The following is an 18,821-nucleotide window of genomic DNA, read 5'->3' as shown; positions in this document are numbered from 1 at the left end:
AAATAGAAAAATGGCATGTATTAACTTTACTACATTTGCATGGGTGGTGGGAAGTGGGCTTTAGCACTTCCATAGGGTCTTTTCATTTATGTATGAAGTGTGGACAAGGGCCAAACGGTCGTTTGAAATCATTTGATAATTTTTAGTTTCAAGTTTCTCTTTTAAAAGCCATTTTAGGAAAAATTTGAGGTTTAATAGGTGATATTTTGTATTTAGTAACTATTTAGGCCGTAGGTTATTGGAATGCGTGTAAATATGCATATTACGTTTGCGTGAATGCTCACCTTACACAAAATATCACATTTGTATGAAATGGATGCTTATTGGTCTCAAGTTTTCCATTTAAAACATTTTCTTTGCATTTTGAGGTTCGGATAAGTCGTATTTTGTATCGAGCATTTTTGGGAGCCGCGGACCATTCCCGTACGCTTAAAATCACTAAATACGTTTGCGTACATGATCATTTTAGCACACAACACCATTTAGGGTCAAATGAACACTTAATGCAAAGTTGTTCATTTTTTTTTTTCATCATTTTTGACCTATCTGATCTAGGGGCATTTTGGGAATTTTATTGAAAAAATAAATTCTGGCCTTGACATGGTTACATAGAAAACATGATTTTAGGGGGGGGGGGTTTCTTCACAGCATTTTTTCAGAAAGTGTCGTCTCGGTTTTGAAAATCCCGTGTCAAATCTGATTTTCTATGCGTACATGTTTTTTTGAAGAAGTCTGATCTAGGGCCATTCTGGGCATTTCACATCACATTTTAAATATTTCTTTCGACAAAGTCAGCTTGAAAAAATTATTTTGAGGGAGGTTTATTCTTCGTGTTTTTCCAAAAACTGTCGTTTAGTGCCTCAAAATGGCAGACGAATTTCAGCATTTTGCCTAGGTCACTATTCACTGCTGTCAAAACACTATTCACTGCTGTCAAAACACTATTCACGACTGCGGCGACATCAAAACTTTGTTTTGACTTTTCTCTTACATCCGGATTCTGAATCAAGTGATTCTTGAGTCTAACTTGATTAATTCTTCTTTGTCTTTCCAATGGTGTGCTACGACATAGCCTCAAGCGAGGAAGTTTTCGTCAATTGGTTCGCAATTGTCAGCAGTCATACATTGCACCTACGGGGGGAAAAGAGACGTTGGTCTCCCTCTCTAGCTAGTTTGATTTTCTTTAATATAGGACCCTTTCTTGTGCTTTAGTTCCCCTTATTCCTCCCTAATGGACTATGTGTGCGAGACTTTTCATTCACTATAGATAAAAGGAAGAGTAAGTAGAGCGGAGCGAACAATCAATCCGAGTAAACCGACAGTTGGTAGCACCCAAATCTTGCTAGAAATTACCATTTTGCCCTTAGAGCTAAACTTGTCCCTTTTTAAAACGTCGCTTCCACTTGTTTTCCTTTTGTTTTCATGGCTTTATGAGAAGTCATGATTGTGTCTTAAGGATGATGTACATTTCTAAAGATGTTATTTCCATATAAAAGACTATTTTGCCATTGGGGGGCTTATTTGGTCTTTTTCTAATCTTTCGCTTCCGTATTTGTTCTCGTTGAGATCTGTGGCCTCATGGAAGGTCACTTTGGCGTCTTAGAGATGCATTGCATCTCTAGAGACTTGATTTTTATTTTCGCTTCCGCATTCGGATCTGTTATCGGGTCAAACTTCGATTCATCACAGGACGCACTGGCTTGAAAAACCAGAGTCGTCTCAGCTGATAACTTACATCAACACGCCCCCCCCTCCCCCATAGGGCTGTTACTCTATAATAAAATTATTTTATTTGAGTGGGAAATGAACTCATGACATTTCTCTAATTAAAGAGCCACTCTAACAAATTAAGATATCTTGCTCTTCTGCTATGTTCTAGTATTCATTGTATAAATAGTCATTTATCTTATACATGACACCCCCTTGTTCCGAAAAAAATCTATTTCCTATTGCATAGAGGAAGACTACCAAATGTGAATGATGTGGTGCGTGTCTACATTAGGGCTGCAACTAAGGTGGGCTCAACCCAAAATAACCCAAGCCTAGCCCGAAATTTTGTGGGTTTGGGCAATGTTTTTCTAATTTTAGTTTGGGTCTAGGCTACATGTTTTGAGCCAGAATTCAATTTGGGCTGGCTTGGGTTGATATGGATGAAGCCCGAAGCCCAACCCGAGCCCGAAAATATTATATATATTTATAATTATATTTAAGTCACGAGAGTTTTGTAACTAAGTTGGTAGTGTACTTGGGATTTATGCTTAAGATTTCAAGTTCAAGTAATGGGTGCAGCATTAATTGATTTATTTTTTACACACAAATTCTTCTGAGGTGGGCTTAGTGCAGGCTCAGGTTGGACAAATTATGTATGGCTAGGCTTGGGCAGCTCGGCTCGGGATGGACTTGGGTTAAAGGTTTTCTATATAGGCCTAGCCCGAGATGAATGCCAAGCCCACCTAATCCGCCCGAGTTGTAGCTCTAATCTACATGCGCATGCTTGTATGTATTGATTTCCTTGACATTACATTTTTAAGTATGTGTTTGGATTGCTTTCTTAAAAAATAAAATAAAATCATATTTTTAAAACAAGTACTACAATTACCATCCTCTATATGATCAATATTTGTCCCAAACTATTGACTAGCAAGTTCTGAACTTTTATACATCTATGAACTTTTATTTACATATAAAAAAGAGAAGGAAAGTATATATATGTTTGCTTTGTTGCTCCTATACTCTTACTTGACTAACCTAAGCAGGTGAAAAAATAGAAACGTTCCCTAAGTTTGACAAGCAAACTCGAGAACGTGGAACAAATATTTGACCGAATTAAGAGTTCCATGTGAGATAAAAATAGCAACTAATACCCTTTCCGATGAATCTTGCAATTCATAATGGACAAGGAAAATAAATCCGTTTCATTACAAAAGATTACCACCATTAATTCTTCTATAAAAGCAGTCATCTGTCAACAAAGGTATGCTATAAATCTCATATTGAATCTTTTCTCAAATATTCAATCGTCAAGTATTAACTTGACCGTCGGAGTACACCCGAACGGCACCTTGCCGGTCATCACTATCTCTTGTCTTCCAGGAATCGCTCCAGAACGTGACACAGGTATGCTATAAATCTCATATTGAATCTTTTCTCAGATATTCAATCGTCAAGTATTAACTTGACCGTCAGAGTACACCTGAATGGCACCTTGCCGGTCATCACTATCTCTTGTCTTCCAGGAATCGCTCCAGAACGTGACACGGTTGATGCAAGAAAAAAAATGATATTCATATGTAGAGTTAGAACACTCGCATTTACCAACGGAAAAGGAGTGACTTGATCACTTTTATTGGAAAAGGGGGAAAAAAAAAAAAGAAAAAAAAAAGAAAAAAAAGAAAAAACCCATAACCTATTTTAGATGTTTTAGATATTTGTGAAGTGTAAAAATTAAACCCTACTTTTGGAAGAATAAAAAAAAAAAAAAAACCACCTTTTCACATTGCACATTTATTGTTTACTAGTCAAAGATACGTGCAATGCAAGTAGTGAAATTAAATTTTAATCTTATTTTTAAAATGAATTTACAAAATAATTACAAATTTTAAACACTTCATAATATCTATTCTTTCAACTTTTAGGGATGACCACATAACAGTTGAAAAGAAAGAAAGCATCAATCCAATGAAATTCCCATGTTATTTTTTATTTATTTATTTTAGTTCATGAGCTTTCTTTCATAATTATTCCACTGTTACCATATGTTCATTAAAAAAAAAAAAAAAAAAAACCTTGATAAATTGTAGCACATGAAAATCAATATATGAAGAAATAGAAGAAGAAGGTATCGCACCAATTACAAAACAAAACCGTCAGACTCTGCTTGAATTTGTAGTTCTGTTCAACCAATATAAGCTTTCTTTCGGAATTACTCCACTGTAACCATATGTTCATTAGAAAAAAAACTTTGATAAATTGTATGTAGCACATGAAAAATCAATATATAAAGAAATAGAAGAAGAAGGTGTTAGACTTTGCTTCTGTAAAACTGAAAAATAATAAAGTTTAATTGAAGAAGAAGATGACCTTATTTTATTTTAATTGGAAGTTTAATTGGAGAAGGGAGATTAAAGCACAACATAATTCAGTTTAGTTGGACTACCCTTAATTATCTTATTGAAGTATTTTAGTTTAGTTGGACTACCTTTAATTATCTTATTATAATGTCAACTTTTAATAATAGTATATATTTAATCTAGAGATAACCTTTTATTTTTACATATTCACATCAATAACATCATGTAATATATATATATATATATATATATATATATATATGCAAATCTGTATGCTACTGTCCCAAGTAGGGGCCCAACACAAATTGTTTGCTTGGGCTTTCACATTGGCCTAGGGCTGCAAATGAACCGAGCTGTTCATGAACAGCTCGGGCTCGACTCGTTAAGGGCTCGGCTCGGGCTCGTTCATTAAGCAAACGAGCCGAGCTCGAGCCTAATTTCTAGGCTCGTTTACTAAACGAGCCGAGCTTGAGCAACGTTGGGCTCGGCTCGCATAGGCTCGTGAACATGGGCTCGTTAAGGCTCGTGAACAAAGCTCGTATCAGGCTCGTTACATATATCAGGCCCATTCTATATATATCAGGCCCATTTGTTTTTATTGTACATTTAAAATGTTTAGTCCATATTATTTTTAAGTTTGGCCCAGCTCATATTTTTCATTAATATGGCCCAAGCATTATAACTTACTAGCCCAAAGAAAATCCACCATAGATTGATAGCCTAAATAAGATTTCGTCTCACCCATTAAATTAGAACCCATCTCATCCGTTGATTTTGTAAGATATCAAAAAACCCTAATACCCCACCATTCAGATCTGCCTCTTCTCCACAACATTGTCAGTCACTCTCTCTCTATCACTCACTCACGAATTACGAATCAACTCCACCGGCGACGAAAACCCTTCCATCTGCACAACTACTTCTCTGTCTCTCTCTAATCAACTCAATCACCATAACTCTCTCTCTCAGATCTAAACGCATCGTCTGTCATCGTCATCGTCAGCCGCGGTCCTCTGTCTTCGCCATGGACGTCGTTCGTTTCCCGCCGTCGTCTGTGCCGCTGTCCCTCCATCCTCATCATCATCGTTGGCCATCCTTTATCCTCGCCATCAATTAGGTACTGCATCAATTAATTTTTTGGCAAAACTTTATTTTCACTTTAATTCCATGGATCTGGACAACCTCAAAACATTCTTTAGGCAGTTGCAGACAATTTTGTTTAGCCTTTTCTTCTGCTTCTTCTAAATTTATGGAGACTAATGCTCAATGGCCACAGGTAACTAAATTAATTTATCTCCAACTTATTTTCCTCTGTGATTTCTTTTTCTACTTAATATATACAATGTTTCAGTGGTTCTATAGATATTATTATCATGGGAATTTATAACTTTTTGATGTGTTGTTTTTTCATAGAAAATGCATAATGCACTCATGCTCAATTTTGTCATTTTTTTTTTTTTTTTTTTTTTCGAAATTAACCCTTAATTTGTTCTTGAAACATAAAAGCTTGCACTACTGCACCTTTTTTTTTTTGCCCTTTTTCTTTTTGCTTACATGATAGTTGATAAAGTAATGGAAAAAGGTATTGTGGCCTGTAGAATACTAATTAATTTTGAATTTTATTTTTATTTTTTTTTTTGTTAAACGAGCCGAGCCCGAGCTGAGCCTGAGTTTTTAAAATCAAGATGAGCCCGAGCCCGAGCCCGAGCCCAAATTTTTGAGCTCGTCACGAGCCGAACCCGAGCTGATCCCATAAACAAACGAGCCAAGCCCGAATAGCCTAAAGCTCGGCTCGGCTCGGCTCATTTGCAGCTCTACATTGGCCCAACACAAATTAGCCTGACCCTAGAAACCCCTAGATACTTTTATTTATTTATTATTATTATTTTTATGTACTTGGCTTCGAAGTAATATCAAAGCAACCCACATAAACGAGTGAGAGAGAGAGAGAGAGAGCACACAGAGAGAAGCAAACCCTTGTAAAACCCTTTCACAAGTAGAAAGAAGCAGAGTAGAGTTAGGGCTCGGAGCTTTCTCTCTTCTTCGAAGACGAACACGTAAGTGTCTCTCTTCCTCCTTCTACTTTTCAGATTAATTTTCAAACGATTCAATCTATATTTCCTTTGATTGCCGTTGCAAAGTCAATATTTATCTCTAATTAATACTGCATTGCATATATGGTAGAGCTGCTTTTGATTTGTAAGCAATGAGCATGTACTCAAATTGACCTTGAAGTTGCTTGGAATTATTTTGACATAAAATTCGACAATCTTTTCATTATTTTTCAAGTAATTGGTGTACTGTTAAGGGATACCGTTTGGACATTGACTTAATGGTTTATTTTCTATTCCTGATGATCCTGATTGATATATTTCCGTTGATTTCCGATAGACAGCAGGAAAAGAGAGGATTATTATTATTATTTTTTAATGAAAACTCTAACCCTAGTTGTATTTTTTCTGTATTTTCTCCACCAAACACAGAAGCTAAGAAATTCAATGGACATCGATTTGAAAGCACCTGAGGAAACCGCATCGGCAATGCAAATGGACTCGGAGGAATTGTCTGAATCTAAAGTAAACATTCAACTCGTATTTGCATACTTTTAAACCTTCATTGTGTTTGTTAAATTGTCTCTAATAGTGTGACAGTTTGTTTTGTTGCTTCCTTTTTATTTCTCATTTGTTTGTTATTTTGTTTTTATTATTATTTTTTAAAAATATTTTGGGTTTTGTATATGAAGGCTAAAGAGAAAGATGATATCACTAAGTCAATGGGCAAACTACATATGGAGGAGTCATCATCTGCCCAGGAAGGGACATTATCAATTACATTCAAGAAAAAGCCAGTTATCATTATTGTTGTAGGAATGGCTGGTATGATATATGTATTTTGTGTCTCTTGCTTTCTAGAATTATCTTATGTTATACTATGAGTTTGGAATTTAAGAAATGTGTTAAATGTGTTTAGGGAGTGGGAAAACGACGTTTCTTCATCGGTTGGTGTGTCACACACAAGCTTCAAAGATGCGGGGTTATGTGATGAACCTTGACCCTGCTGTCATGACACTCCCATATGGTGCAAATATTGATATAAGAGACACTGTTAGGTACAAGGAAGTGATGAAGCAGTTCAATCTAGGTCCCAATGGAGGAATAATGACATCGCTCAACTTGTTTGCAACAAAGTTCGATGAGGTAAATCTTTTATGTGGAGCAGTTGAAAACTCTAAAATTTGCATTCCAATGTGCAGCAACTTACAACTTATCCAAAAAAAAAAAAAAAAAAAAAGAAGGTGCTGTAACTTATAAATTGCAGCCTGTCATGCACAGTGGAATAGGCATCTTTGTGGATGTGAGTGGGTGGTCTTGTGGTCATATGTATTTAATTGAGTTCACCTATCTTATTATCCTCTTTTTTTTATTTTATTTTATTTATTTTATTTTTTTTGATAAGTTACTTATCTTATTATCCATAACTATCATTTTTTTTTTTTCCTAAGCAAATTTTTATTTCCACAGCAGAGCTAACCAACAGAACAAAGTAAGGGCGTACCCTTACAAAACAGATGGCTCCATAAAGCCCATTTCCAAAAGCTAGCAGCAACAAAAAGCAAAATCAACAAATTTTCTGCAAACAAAACTTAGTAGCCCATTGTCAGTCCCTTCCATTATCTTCTTTCTTCCTCATTTGCTGATTACTCTTCCCAATTATACCAAATTTTATCATATATTCTATTACATACTAGAATATGCCCCAACAAATTTATCAGAAGTCCCATAGCAGCGCAGAGCCAAACACAGTTCTGTAGGACGCTTTCTCCCTTGCACCACCAATCATGATGAATATCAGTTCTTGGAATCCAAAGCTTCCCAACATACTCTTCTAGCTATTTGACAGGCTTCCATTTGGTGCAGCAGCTGATTTATATTTCTCCATATATTCGCGACAACTAAAATGAAAATCATTCTGCCAACCTTGTGAACCAATTGTTTTCCCTTGAATTTCGACTGTAACCATAACCTCAATTGAGTAAAGCACTCCATTTGAACAACTCTGCTAACCAATAATAAACAGACTAAGCAAATTCACAATTATAGAAGAGTTGATCAACTGAATCCCAGATTCCCCACCATTCATACAGTTAGGGTAGATGGGGGCTAAGCTTATACCTCTGATTTGTGATTTTTTGAGAGATGGAATTTTATAGAGAGAACTCCAGAAATGGAGAAAGCCCCCCAAGAACAAAAGACTTCTATAGCGAATGCCCCTCATAAAAAGGAGCTTAACTGAGGCTCGCTCTATCCTTGTCTCCTTATAAGCCTATCCCGTGTAGAAACAAGAAATGGCATATCAACGAGAGTGATTCTGGACCGTATTTTATCTCTATTTTCTTGGTAGTCCGTAATTATTGGCCGCTTTTGTGATGGACGGAACTGCCATGAAAGGACTTATTAGTAGATTAATGGAGCACTTCAGAATGGCATATATATCACACATCCTAGATCAAGTCAAGAGACTGGGTTTTCAGCAAGCCACCAATACATCCATTTCATTAAGAGTTGATGATCTTTTAAGAATACCTTCTAAGGGATGTCTAGTTCAAGATGCTGATGGTGTTGTAACTGGCTGCTGGCCTTCCAAAATTCCAGCACAATTGAGCCCAATCTTTTTTTGGAGAAGATTTTCTGAAATGCTTCCACACTGATTTGATACAGAACTTTCCATGTTGTCATACTATCTGATCTTCCTCTTGAAGTATAAGCAAGTTGTATTTGATTCCAAAGATGTTCCACTTCATTGAGATGTATAGGTCTACACCATTTTCCTTCATTTATAAGGACACTTCTGTCATGCTTCTTTAAATCCATTTTTTTCTGATGGTTCTTTTCGCCAAATGTCTAAATTAGAGTCTTCCCCTTCCACCATGGATCGACAAAGTGCTCATTTCCAATATTGAACTGTATATTAGTAGTACTTATCAAAAAAAAAAAAAAAACTGTATATTAGTAGCCATATGCTCTCTAGCAGCCAATACAGTTCTCCATAATGTAGAGTGCTTATAATTAGATCCAAAACTCCATACTAATGGTGTATCAGCTTTAAGAGCCTTAAACCGGGCTATCCGTAGTCTTTCCTTGCTTTGAATAAATTCCCACCGTAAAATTTCCTTTTGCAGCCAAATCAATTTTTGAATATTTGATCGGTTGGTCAATTAAACATCAACCTTCGCAATAGCACGAATCATTGTAAAATAGGGCTATTGGTCGGGTAAGTCGAACCACTGGGACTGCGCTAAGCTATGGCAACCTAAGTGTCTAGAGTCATTTTAGAGTGATAAGGGGTGTTCATAGAGGGTTTGTTTTGTTTGTCACTAAACTACAAATTCAGAATGCATAAAACAATAAATTGAAGGAGATTAAAAGAAAAGATTTAGAGAAGGAAGTCTAGGGAAGTGAATCCACTCCAAACCTTTACACAAGCTAATTATATGATTGATTTGGGGAATTAATGTAGAAATGACATTGATGAATAGCAATTCATGACTACTATAACATCTTCAAGAAATTCAATTAATTAAAATGTAAGAACAACCTATCAAAGCTCCACATGCTTAAATTACCTAAACTATGGTGCAATCCTCAACATGCTCACTAAGCTAGAGATTGTCAAACAAGTAATCAATTGATGAGAGCACATGAAAACAAGTCACAAGGTTAATCCATCAAAAGAAATTCTTAAGCAATGAATTAACAAGCTACTCAAAATCATGCCATTAGAACCATTCCATAGTCTTAGCTCCATTGTCACTATGAAACTACAAGCCATACAACCATCAGATTAAATCATCTAAGACAAGAGTATTTAATGCAACATGATCTTTAGAACATTAAAACATCCATTACATTATGTAACATGCTCTAGATTATGGAACTAGTCAAATACATATTTCATTCCCCAAAATAAATCAAAAACTAGACATGCTTACAAGAAGGAGTTTCATCACCTCCCTAGATGGAGGTTTAGTTATCCATGGATACAAAAATGGAAGAAGAAGAAGAAGACTCCATTGTTGCCTTCAAGAACTCCAAGAACTCTCCTTCTCTTGCTCCTCTTTCTCTCTCTACGAATCTAGCAAAAATGTAGATAATCCCCTTGTGTGGCCTCCCTTCTCTTCTCTTTTATAGATAAGGCCTCTCTCTCTCCCCCAAAAGACATCCTCAACCACCTCATCAATAGGGAAATCCAAAGTTGGTAAATGTAGAGTGCAAGTGGCTGAAATGGGCTATTCCCGAACAACAATCTGCCCAAAATTTGAGCACTCGAAGCAAGGCCTCGAGCACTCGAATTTAGTGTAAAAAGCTCCATGCTTCACTTGCTCCGCCCAGACCTACTTTGGTTAAACAGCCATAACTTTGCGCTCCGAACTCCGAATGATGAACCGTTTGAATATTTGGAAATCTAATTCAGAGTTCTAAAAACTTTATGTTTTGGTGAAGATCCAATTCTCAAGTCTGGTTGGTCGAAATTGAAGAGCAAGGCAGAAATTCATTGCTGCCAGGCAGTTCTGAGCACCTCTGATAAAAATATCATAACTCTCTGCTCCGAACTCCGAATGACGAACTGTTTGAAGATTTGGAAAGCTGATTCAGAGCTCTAAATATTTCCTGTTATGATGGAAGTCCAATTCTTGAGTTTGCTAGGTCAAAATGGCGAGCAAAGTCCAGGTTCCACTGCTGCCAGAAATTCAGCATTGTGACCTTTGATGTTCAAAACTCCACAAAGCATCCTTCTTGCTTCTTTTTGGCCAATGAACCTGAAAATATGCAAAAACATGCATATGAAGGTAATCTACATAATTAAACAAACAATGGACTTAACTAATGCAATTAAGGGCGCTTGAATATGCAATATTCGGCGCTTATCAATATTTTTGGATCCCCAAATCCCCTTCACTCTAGGGATTCATAACTACCATTAACAAAATATACACATACATATGCATGTTGATGTGCTCAAATTTACATGCATATGTACAAAAAGATGTAGCAAGAGAGAGAGTGAATGGTTTGCTAACTTAGAACTGTCAACATATTTCCAAGTGCCCACACTGTTGGGGTTGGTACTAGTGCTCTATATGAATTTTGTCTCTGTTTCTTTTTACTACAAATAATTTAGTTTTGTCTTTTCCCCTAAAATCGAATTGCTGTTGCTTCAAAAAAGTGTAATAAACCTTAACAATGTCCAATTTCAGGTTATATCAGTTATTGAGAAGCGAGCAGATCAGCTCGATTATGTTCTTGTCGACACTCCTGGTCAGATTGAGATATTCACGTGGTCTGCTTCTGGAGCAATAATAACAGAAGCTTTTGCTTCAACCTTTCCCACTATAATTACTTATGTAGTTGATACACCTCGTTCTGCCAATCCATCTACTTTTATGAGCAATATGCTTTATGCTTGTAGCATCCTTTACAAGACAAGGTTGCCTTTGGTATTGGCATTCAACAAGACTGACGTGGCTCAACATCAATTTGCTTTGGAGGTACTCCTTACTCATTAATTGCACAAAATATTGTTTGGTACTTTTATTTGTTGATTTTCAATTTTTTCTTTCTGTGCATGAAGTAATGTTAAACGATACTTGTTTCAGTTTAATGCTAATTTGCTCTGTCATGTGAAGCATATATACTTACATGGAGAAAGGATATGAAATGATATGGGTACACCAATAAAATAAAATCTATAAAAAAACAAGGACACAACAAGAATAAATATAAATTAATAGATATTTTATATATGACAATATATATTTTTGTTGAATTTTTATAAGAATTCTATGTTTTTAGCTCAATAAGTAGTCTTCATGCAAAGGATGGGTCTTAGTGCAACGGTGAAGTTGCTCCATTGTGACCTAGAGGTAAGGGGTTCAAAACAAAAAAGAGTCTTCTGCATGCGGAGATAACTCTGAGCCCATGTGAAGTATATATACTTATATGGAGAAAGGATATGGGTACAACAATGAAATAAAATCTATAAAAAAACAAGGACACAACAAGAATAAATATAAATTAATAGATATTTTATATATGACAATATATATTTTTGTTGATTTTTTATAAGAATTCTATGTTTTTATCTCAATAAGTAGTCTTCATGCAAAGGATGGGTCTTAGCGCAAAGGTGAAATTGCTCCATTGTGACCTAGAGGTAACGGGTTCAAAACAAAAAAGAGTCTTCTGCATGCGGAGATAACTCTGAGATTCTTGTGCTGGGCTAACCCTTTTGAAGTTGCTTTCTTAAAAACCAGCCTAATTATATAGAACAGACAGAAGTATTTAAGTAGCTAAGGTAAACAAATGCTCCAAGCAATAAACAATTAACAAAGCCTTTGGGCCCCTTTGTACCAGAATAGGGAAATAACATTGCAAAAGAAAATTGATTCCCTAGATTAAGAAAAAAGAGAGGTTTGTCCAGTCTCCTGCTTTGTCATCATCTTCTTCTTTTTCAAATGCTTTGTAATACTTTTCTTATCTGAACATGGGGAAAGGTGCAATTAGAGTTTGATTCATTGAGGGTTCAATCAAGTTGTTAGGATTTAATCAAGGATTAAGGCTCAGGGCCGATTGAGAGCCTAATTGAAATTGATAGAGGGATTAGGCTTGATTAGGAGTCCTATTAGTGTCAGTTGAGGGTTCAGGTTGAGTTTAGTTATGTCTTGATTAGGTTTTAGTGTGAGGTCAATCGGGATCTGTTTTCATTTTGGTTTGCTTAAGCTTGTGATGAGAGAGTGAGTCCAGAGTGGATTATGAAATGGGACTGATTTAACGGCCTTTTAGATGCTTAAAACTATTTTTGTTTTTTTATTGGTTATTTCTTTAAAAAGAAAAAGAAAAAAAGAGTACCCATCACCAAATTGTATTCTAAAACAAATGTCCTTATTATTTACTAGTGCCCCATTTTAAGAGTTCAAAGTTATATAGTAAGCCCTGTCTTGTGCTTGAAGTATCCCAGACCTTATTGATGGCATGGTACATATGCGAAACTAAAAGAACATTTTAACATTTTCATGACATGTACAGCCTGCATCTGACACATATTAAGGTGTATTAAATGAATCAGATACAACCATGGCAAACTAGGAGGAATAAAAATGCTTCATAAATTGTGTTGCTTTCTTGAAAATTATCTTTTGAGATTTAATTGTAGCAGTGAACGGGTGTCATGTGCTAATAATTGAAGGTAAAGCAAGAAATTTAATTTTTATTTTTGAAGTGAACTCGAAGCACATTATGTGCATAGATTTGCATCATATTCAGAGCTAGTTTTATAATGCACTTGAATGCAATCATTTTTGAAGAACATCAAGCTCAATGTGTGTTATATTCTTTCTCTCTGTGTATAACCACACACATTATGTAAGAGAAGTACCTTAGACTGCAGAATTTTACCCTTAGGAGGTTTTATTTGTTGTTAGGTTTTAGACTTGGAACATCTCACATTTTGTAATATTGGAGTTCATTAAATGTGTTATATTTAAAACAAGGTGGGGGTTGGGTATCTTGTGTTAGGAATTGTCTAGTTCATGGGTCAAACAGTTCATCTAAACCAACCAGATGGCTTGCAATGGAAAGTTTGTTGAGCTTTATGTTAATAATTTTCCAACTCCCTTAAAATGTTAAATCAATCTAAAAAATTATGCTCAAGACTCCTGTGATGTTCTATTTATACAAAGAAACATCAGGTTACTTAATAAGCTAGGTCCTAGATTGATGGTTCCAGTTATTCAATTATAGCCTGATATAGGTTTGAAAACCCAATAAAAAAATATTCAGTGAATCTAATTTATAAATCGGCAACAATCAGCAAATTTGAAATTTTGGCTTGGGATTTATTTTAAATGTCAGTGTAGGTTATAATTCATAAGTGATGTGATGTGAAACTATTCAAGACTTTCAAGTTGATTTTTTTTTTTTTTTTTTTTCAAAACGGTGAGATTGCATTGATTGTTTGGTTTTTTGACATTTCACTATGTATTTCATCACAACTTTACTGGTGAGCAGTAACTGAGCCTTTCTAAGGTTGGTATCTGCAAGCTATGAGAAGATACTCATAATTATATTCTTTTTCTTATTTGGATAGTTAAGAGGGACATAGACCCTCTTTGTCCCAATGAGGACTTGAATCTAACATCCTATTCGTGAGGTGGAGGAGATAGAACCTAAGCTAAAGTCTTGATGCTATTTTCGTTAGATTATGTTCTGTTGGGCTAAAGCTTAAATTGTGAGCCCTTCTTGTATACAAAATGTGAAACACGAATTGTAGTCTGTTAGCAAATCCTGGAAGAGTAGTATAGACTAATGAAGTATGACAGTAAAATCCAAGAAAGTATACAAGACTGGATTTTTAATATGAAACAAAGTTGATATTATTTAATATTCTTATTTTTTCTTACACCATTATATATATTATTATTAAACGCAACCAATTTCCTATTCTTTTCTGCTTTCTCTTCTTCTACCATGGTTCTCTTTTATGCTCCTCCATAATTTAGTTACATGGTTTTTATTAAAAGAAAAAGTTCCATGGTATTTCATTTATCCATGATTACATCAAGTAAACTGTAAATCAGTGAAATATCAGTATCCTTTGGAAGAAAAATTCTGAAATTCTTACACTCCTGTAACAGTAAACCCTGGATGCCTTGGCTCTTTTGGTGCATGACCATTTACACTTTAATATGCTTATACAAATTTCATGTTCATGGTCATGATGTTGAATTTGGATGTGTTTTGCTCGGTGGTAAATCGTCTCTGCTAGTGGTTTTTTCATAAATGATAGGTTTGTGTCAAGGACTCGCTCTGGATTACTAAATATGCATTGTGGTATATATTTTCTTGATTTATAGTTTTCCCTATATTTGAGGCTATTTATTTTCCTTTTCGTTATATAGTAGAATAGAATGAATAAACACTTTATCTTTAACTAATCTGGATTACTAAATATGCGTTGTGGTATATATTTTCTTGATTTATAGTTTTTCGTATATTTGAGGCTATTTATTTTCCTTTTGGTTATATAGTAGAATAGAATGAATAAACACTGTCTTTAACTAAGTGAAGAATTTTACAGTGTGTTATGACTTAAACTAAATATGAACACTTCATGCCGTTGTCTAGTGATGTTCTCCTTTTGCATTGTCTCAACGTAAATTTGAAATTTATTCATTTAAATTTAATTTGAAATACTCTTTCATTGCCTAAATGCAATCCTTTCCAAACTTGGAACTGGCATATCTTTTCCAACTAAGGTGTTATTTCATAACCCAATTAAATACTTAAGTTAAAACTGAAACTTTTAAGTGGCTTCTCTATTAAGTAAATTTGATAACATAACATTAGTTATCACTTGAGAAGAAAATTTCACTCAAAAAAGGGTGTCTATTTTAGGTAAGAGAGAATTCACTTATAACTGGAAGTTAAATGCGTTAAATGAAAGGCACTTTTGAAATTCAATCTGTATTTTCAAGCTACCGTTAAATATTTAGTTCTATAGGTTTAGTGCTTAAAATGTTCATGAGTACGAATTTTGTACTAGTTTTTGGTTTTATTAAGCAACACTTGAGTGTTTTATTTAGCTTAGTTGCATCATCACATTTAAGATTAAATGTGCTATTTAATTCCTTCTTGCAATTTACGGCCGAGGTGATACTGGTTTTGGCGTTTGACCCTTATTATTTGTGTTGGTTTTCTATCAATTGATCGGAATGCTTGATTGTATATGCTGTTCCTTTATGATACGGTCTTGGTTGAACTATAAAGGCTATGCTAGAATTTTGAGGGATGAATTATAATAAAAAAATTGAGGATAAGTGAGTGAAATACCAATCATTATAATTGTTACTTTGGGAAAACTAAGATTAGAATACATTGAAATTACTTGTCCAAAAATAAAAAATAAAAAATAAACTTTGAAATTGGAAGTGGAGGATAAAATTCGTAAAGCTAAGTTAGTTGAAGTAAAGAAATGTTCACTGAGCATTGTGTGAGACCAGTTTCCTATGACTTTCCAAAGAAAAATATTCTGAGGTGGCTATAAGGCCAGCCATCATGCTTTATGAGCTGGAAATTGGGCTGACAAGAGACAACATGCCAGGTTATGCATATCCAAAAGAAGAATAGAAAGACAATTTATTGGAAAGAAGTGAATGGAAAACTTATTGGAAAGAAATGAATGGAAAAAAAAAATATATGTTTAAGGAGGCAGAGTAGCATCATTTGAGAATGAGATGAGTGTTGAGTAGAATGAGCCGTTAGTGAAGACCGATAATTGCTACAAGAAGTTGAAGGCACTTCAACAATAAGTGGAACGCCAAAAAGCATATCGAATAAGTCTAATAAATGACTTATTGTACTACGAATCTAAAAAGCCTAATGAGGAACTATGTTACCCTGTCACATTGTTAGGATAGAGCTTTATGGTTTACTTAAAGTTCTTGAAGTCCTTTTTCTTTCTTTTGATAAGTAAGTTCTTGAAGTATTTTAAAATATGAAGTTTCTATACTTCTTTATGGGAGCCACATCTTTAATATGGAATCTAGCTTGATTGTAAAAGCTGTAAGAAGAAAAAAACTTGTACTAGTAAGATATAGTAACTGCACGGTATATGTACTGGTTAAGATCTTATTTCCTGATGAAATGAGCCAAATAAATATGTAATTGCAACTATAAATTTTGGTTGTGATACAGGAAAGAGAGGAATTTGGGATATTTAGAGAGAAATTTTCTGTTTTTGGAGTAGCTCCATCAAAATAGGGATAGAAGTTCGGAAACTTCTCTTCTTCTTCGTCTTTCCACATGCTCAAAATGGAAAAAGAAAAAGAAAAGAAAAAGGAATATATAAAACCGTCTTCAATACCTCCATCCATCTTTCATCTTTCCTCTTCATTATGAATTCTTCTCTCACAACCAAATATATAGAAGCAAATCTCAAAATCTTGTGATTTATTTTCTCTCCTGGAAAGAATATGAGTCATTTCTTGAAAATAAAAATGCTACAATTTGAGCCAATATGTCAATATAGCAGTCAGCAGTAGCATTACACGTATAAATGCGGTTGTTTCTCCCTCATTTTCTCTTATTTCTCAAATTTCATTCAATCCTAGTATTGTCTATTTTATTGGATATGTAAAATTCAGGTCCTGTTCTGTTTTCTTTTATCTTGATTCGAGTGCTGTTGGTGTGGTGCAGTGGATGGAAGACTTTGAGGTATTTCATGCGGCACTAGATTCAGATCACTCGTACTCTTCAACCCTTACTAGAAGTTTATCTCTTGCTCTAGAGGAGTTTTATGCGAATTTGCGATCTGTTGGAGTATCTGCTGTCTCTGGTGCTGGGATGGATGCTTTCTTCAAGGCCATTGAAGCAAGTACTGAAGAGTACATGGAAACTTATAAGTACTTCCCGAACTCAATAATTTGTTACATCTTCAACTGTAGTACTATTGTACCCGAATGAGCAGACTACAGCTTTTGTTTTTCTGATTACGGGTTTTCATTATTAGGATAAACGGTCAAATTGTGTTCCATATACTTGATTTTGTAGGGCTGATCTGGACAAGAGGCGAGCAGAGAAGCTACGGTTGGAGGAAGAACGTAGGCGGGGGAACATGGAGAAGCTAAGGAAAGACATGGAGAAGTCCAGGGGGGAAACTGTTGTCTTGAGCACAGGCTTGAAGGACAAAGAAGCTGCTGGCAAGGCCATGGTGGAGGACGAAGATGAGGAAGAGGAAGATGAAGACAATGACTATGAGAGGTTTACTGAGGACGAGGACGAGATAGATGAGGATGAAGACGAAGAGATTGCCAGCTTTTCATTTTAACTTTTACGAATTTTTCCTGGCAAATTTTCATGAAACAATACTTTGTATAGGGCAGTAACTAAACCACCTTTTCGAAGGCACACAGGTCGGCCTGACTTATTTGTAAGATGAGATATTGTCCTTGGGTGCTAGTTGTCTGATAACCCTTTCTGGACTTCAAATTAGTCTAATGGGTTTGCTTAAACAAGTATCTTCGAATTTGTCTTTTGAACAAGAAGCGTCTGAGATGGCAGCTTAGCTACATTTTACTCTGCTGAAAACTCTAAAACGAGACATGAATGGTTTTCAGAGAACCTGTTTAAAGCTGCATTAGATTGAGAAAACATTCGGACCCTATTCATTGTTTTATCAATCCTGTGTATGGGTAATCAATGAGATCTATAGCTTTGTCGACTTGACCTGCTAGGTTTTTCTTTGGCTCGCAGCTTAACTAGCCTCAATGCATTGATTATAATCATATGGATTGGGTTGGTGAAATATGGCTTCCATGCTTAGTTCCTCTGCAGTGAGTTGCAACCTGCTGAAAGTTTTCTTTGTTAACCCTATAAAGGGGATCATGACTGTTATTTGGATGTCTTTGTTAGCCCTAGAAATGGGATCAGGACTGTTTATTTGGATGTCTAGTGATAACAGAAGAGAATTCTTGTCGGATAAATGTGCGTTTTTTTTTTAATTTTTTTTTTTTATGTTTTAACATGTGAAGCAAATGGGTTTTAAATTTAAGGTAAATTGCATTAACACTCCTTGAGGTTTCGGTCAATGTCACTCAGACCCGACTTATTTAACAATGACATCCACTGCGGTTTCAAATCTGATTATTTAATTCAATTAATTTACAAAATGTAGTCCTATTAATTGACGAAACTACCT

The 18,821-nt window shown here is 35.2% G+C and overlaps 1 protein-coding gene across 1 annotated transcript; it reads left to right on the top strand.

Moving 5' to 3' along the window:
* The first annotated feature begins 5,969 nt into the window (after nt 1-5,969).
* On the top strand, nt 5,970-18,141 carry LOC132289157 (GPN-loop GTPase QQT2). Its single transcript, XM_059789930.1, has 7 exons — nt 5,970-6,127; nt 6,554-6,646; nt 6,814-6,946; nt 7,041-7,267; nt 11,326-11,616; nt 17,321-17,526; nt 17,675-18,141. The coding sequence occupies exons 2-7, from the start codon at nt 6,569-6,571 to the stop codon at nt 17,949-17,951; spliced, it is 1,212 nt and encodes a 403-aa protein (XP_059645913.1). The 5' UTR covers nt 5,970-6,127; nt 6,554-6,568; the 3' UTR covers nt 17,952-18,141.
* The last annotated feature ends 680 nt before the right edge of the window (nt 18,142-18,821 follow it).

The sequence above is a fragment of the Cornus florida genome, unplaced genomic scaffold (assembly GCF_030987335.1).
Source record: "Cornus florida cultivar Cherokee Brave unplaced genomic scaffold, ASM3098733v1 CherokeeBrave_3.0.0_Hap2_Chr01, whole genome shotgun sequence".
Taxonomy (NCBI): domain Eukaryota; kingdom Viridiplantae; phylum Streptophyta; class Magnoliopsida; order Cornales; family Cornaceae; genus Cornus; species Cornus florida.
This window is presented reverse-complemented; position numbering and strand designations above follow the sequence as displayed.

Excerpts from the sequence above, each read along its gene's own strand:
- LOC132289157 (XM_059789930.1), top strand. The coding sequence starts at position 6,569 with ATGGACATCGATTTGAAAGCACCTGAGGAAACCGCATCGGCAATGCAA. Across the intron at positions 6,647-6,813 it reads AGGAATTGTCTGAATCTAAA|GCTAAAGAGAAAGATGATAT; the intron begins GTAAACATTCAA and ends TTGTATATGAAG. Across the intron at positions 6,947-7,040 it reads TATTGTTGTAGGAATGGCTG|GGAGTGGGAAAACGACGTTT; the intron begins GTATGATATATG and ends AAATGTGTTTAG.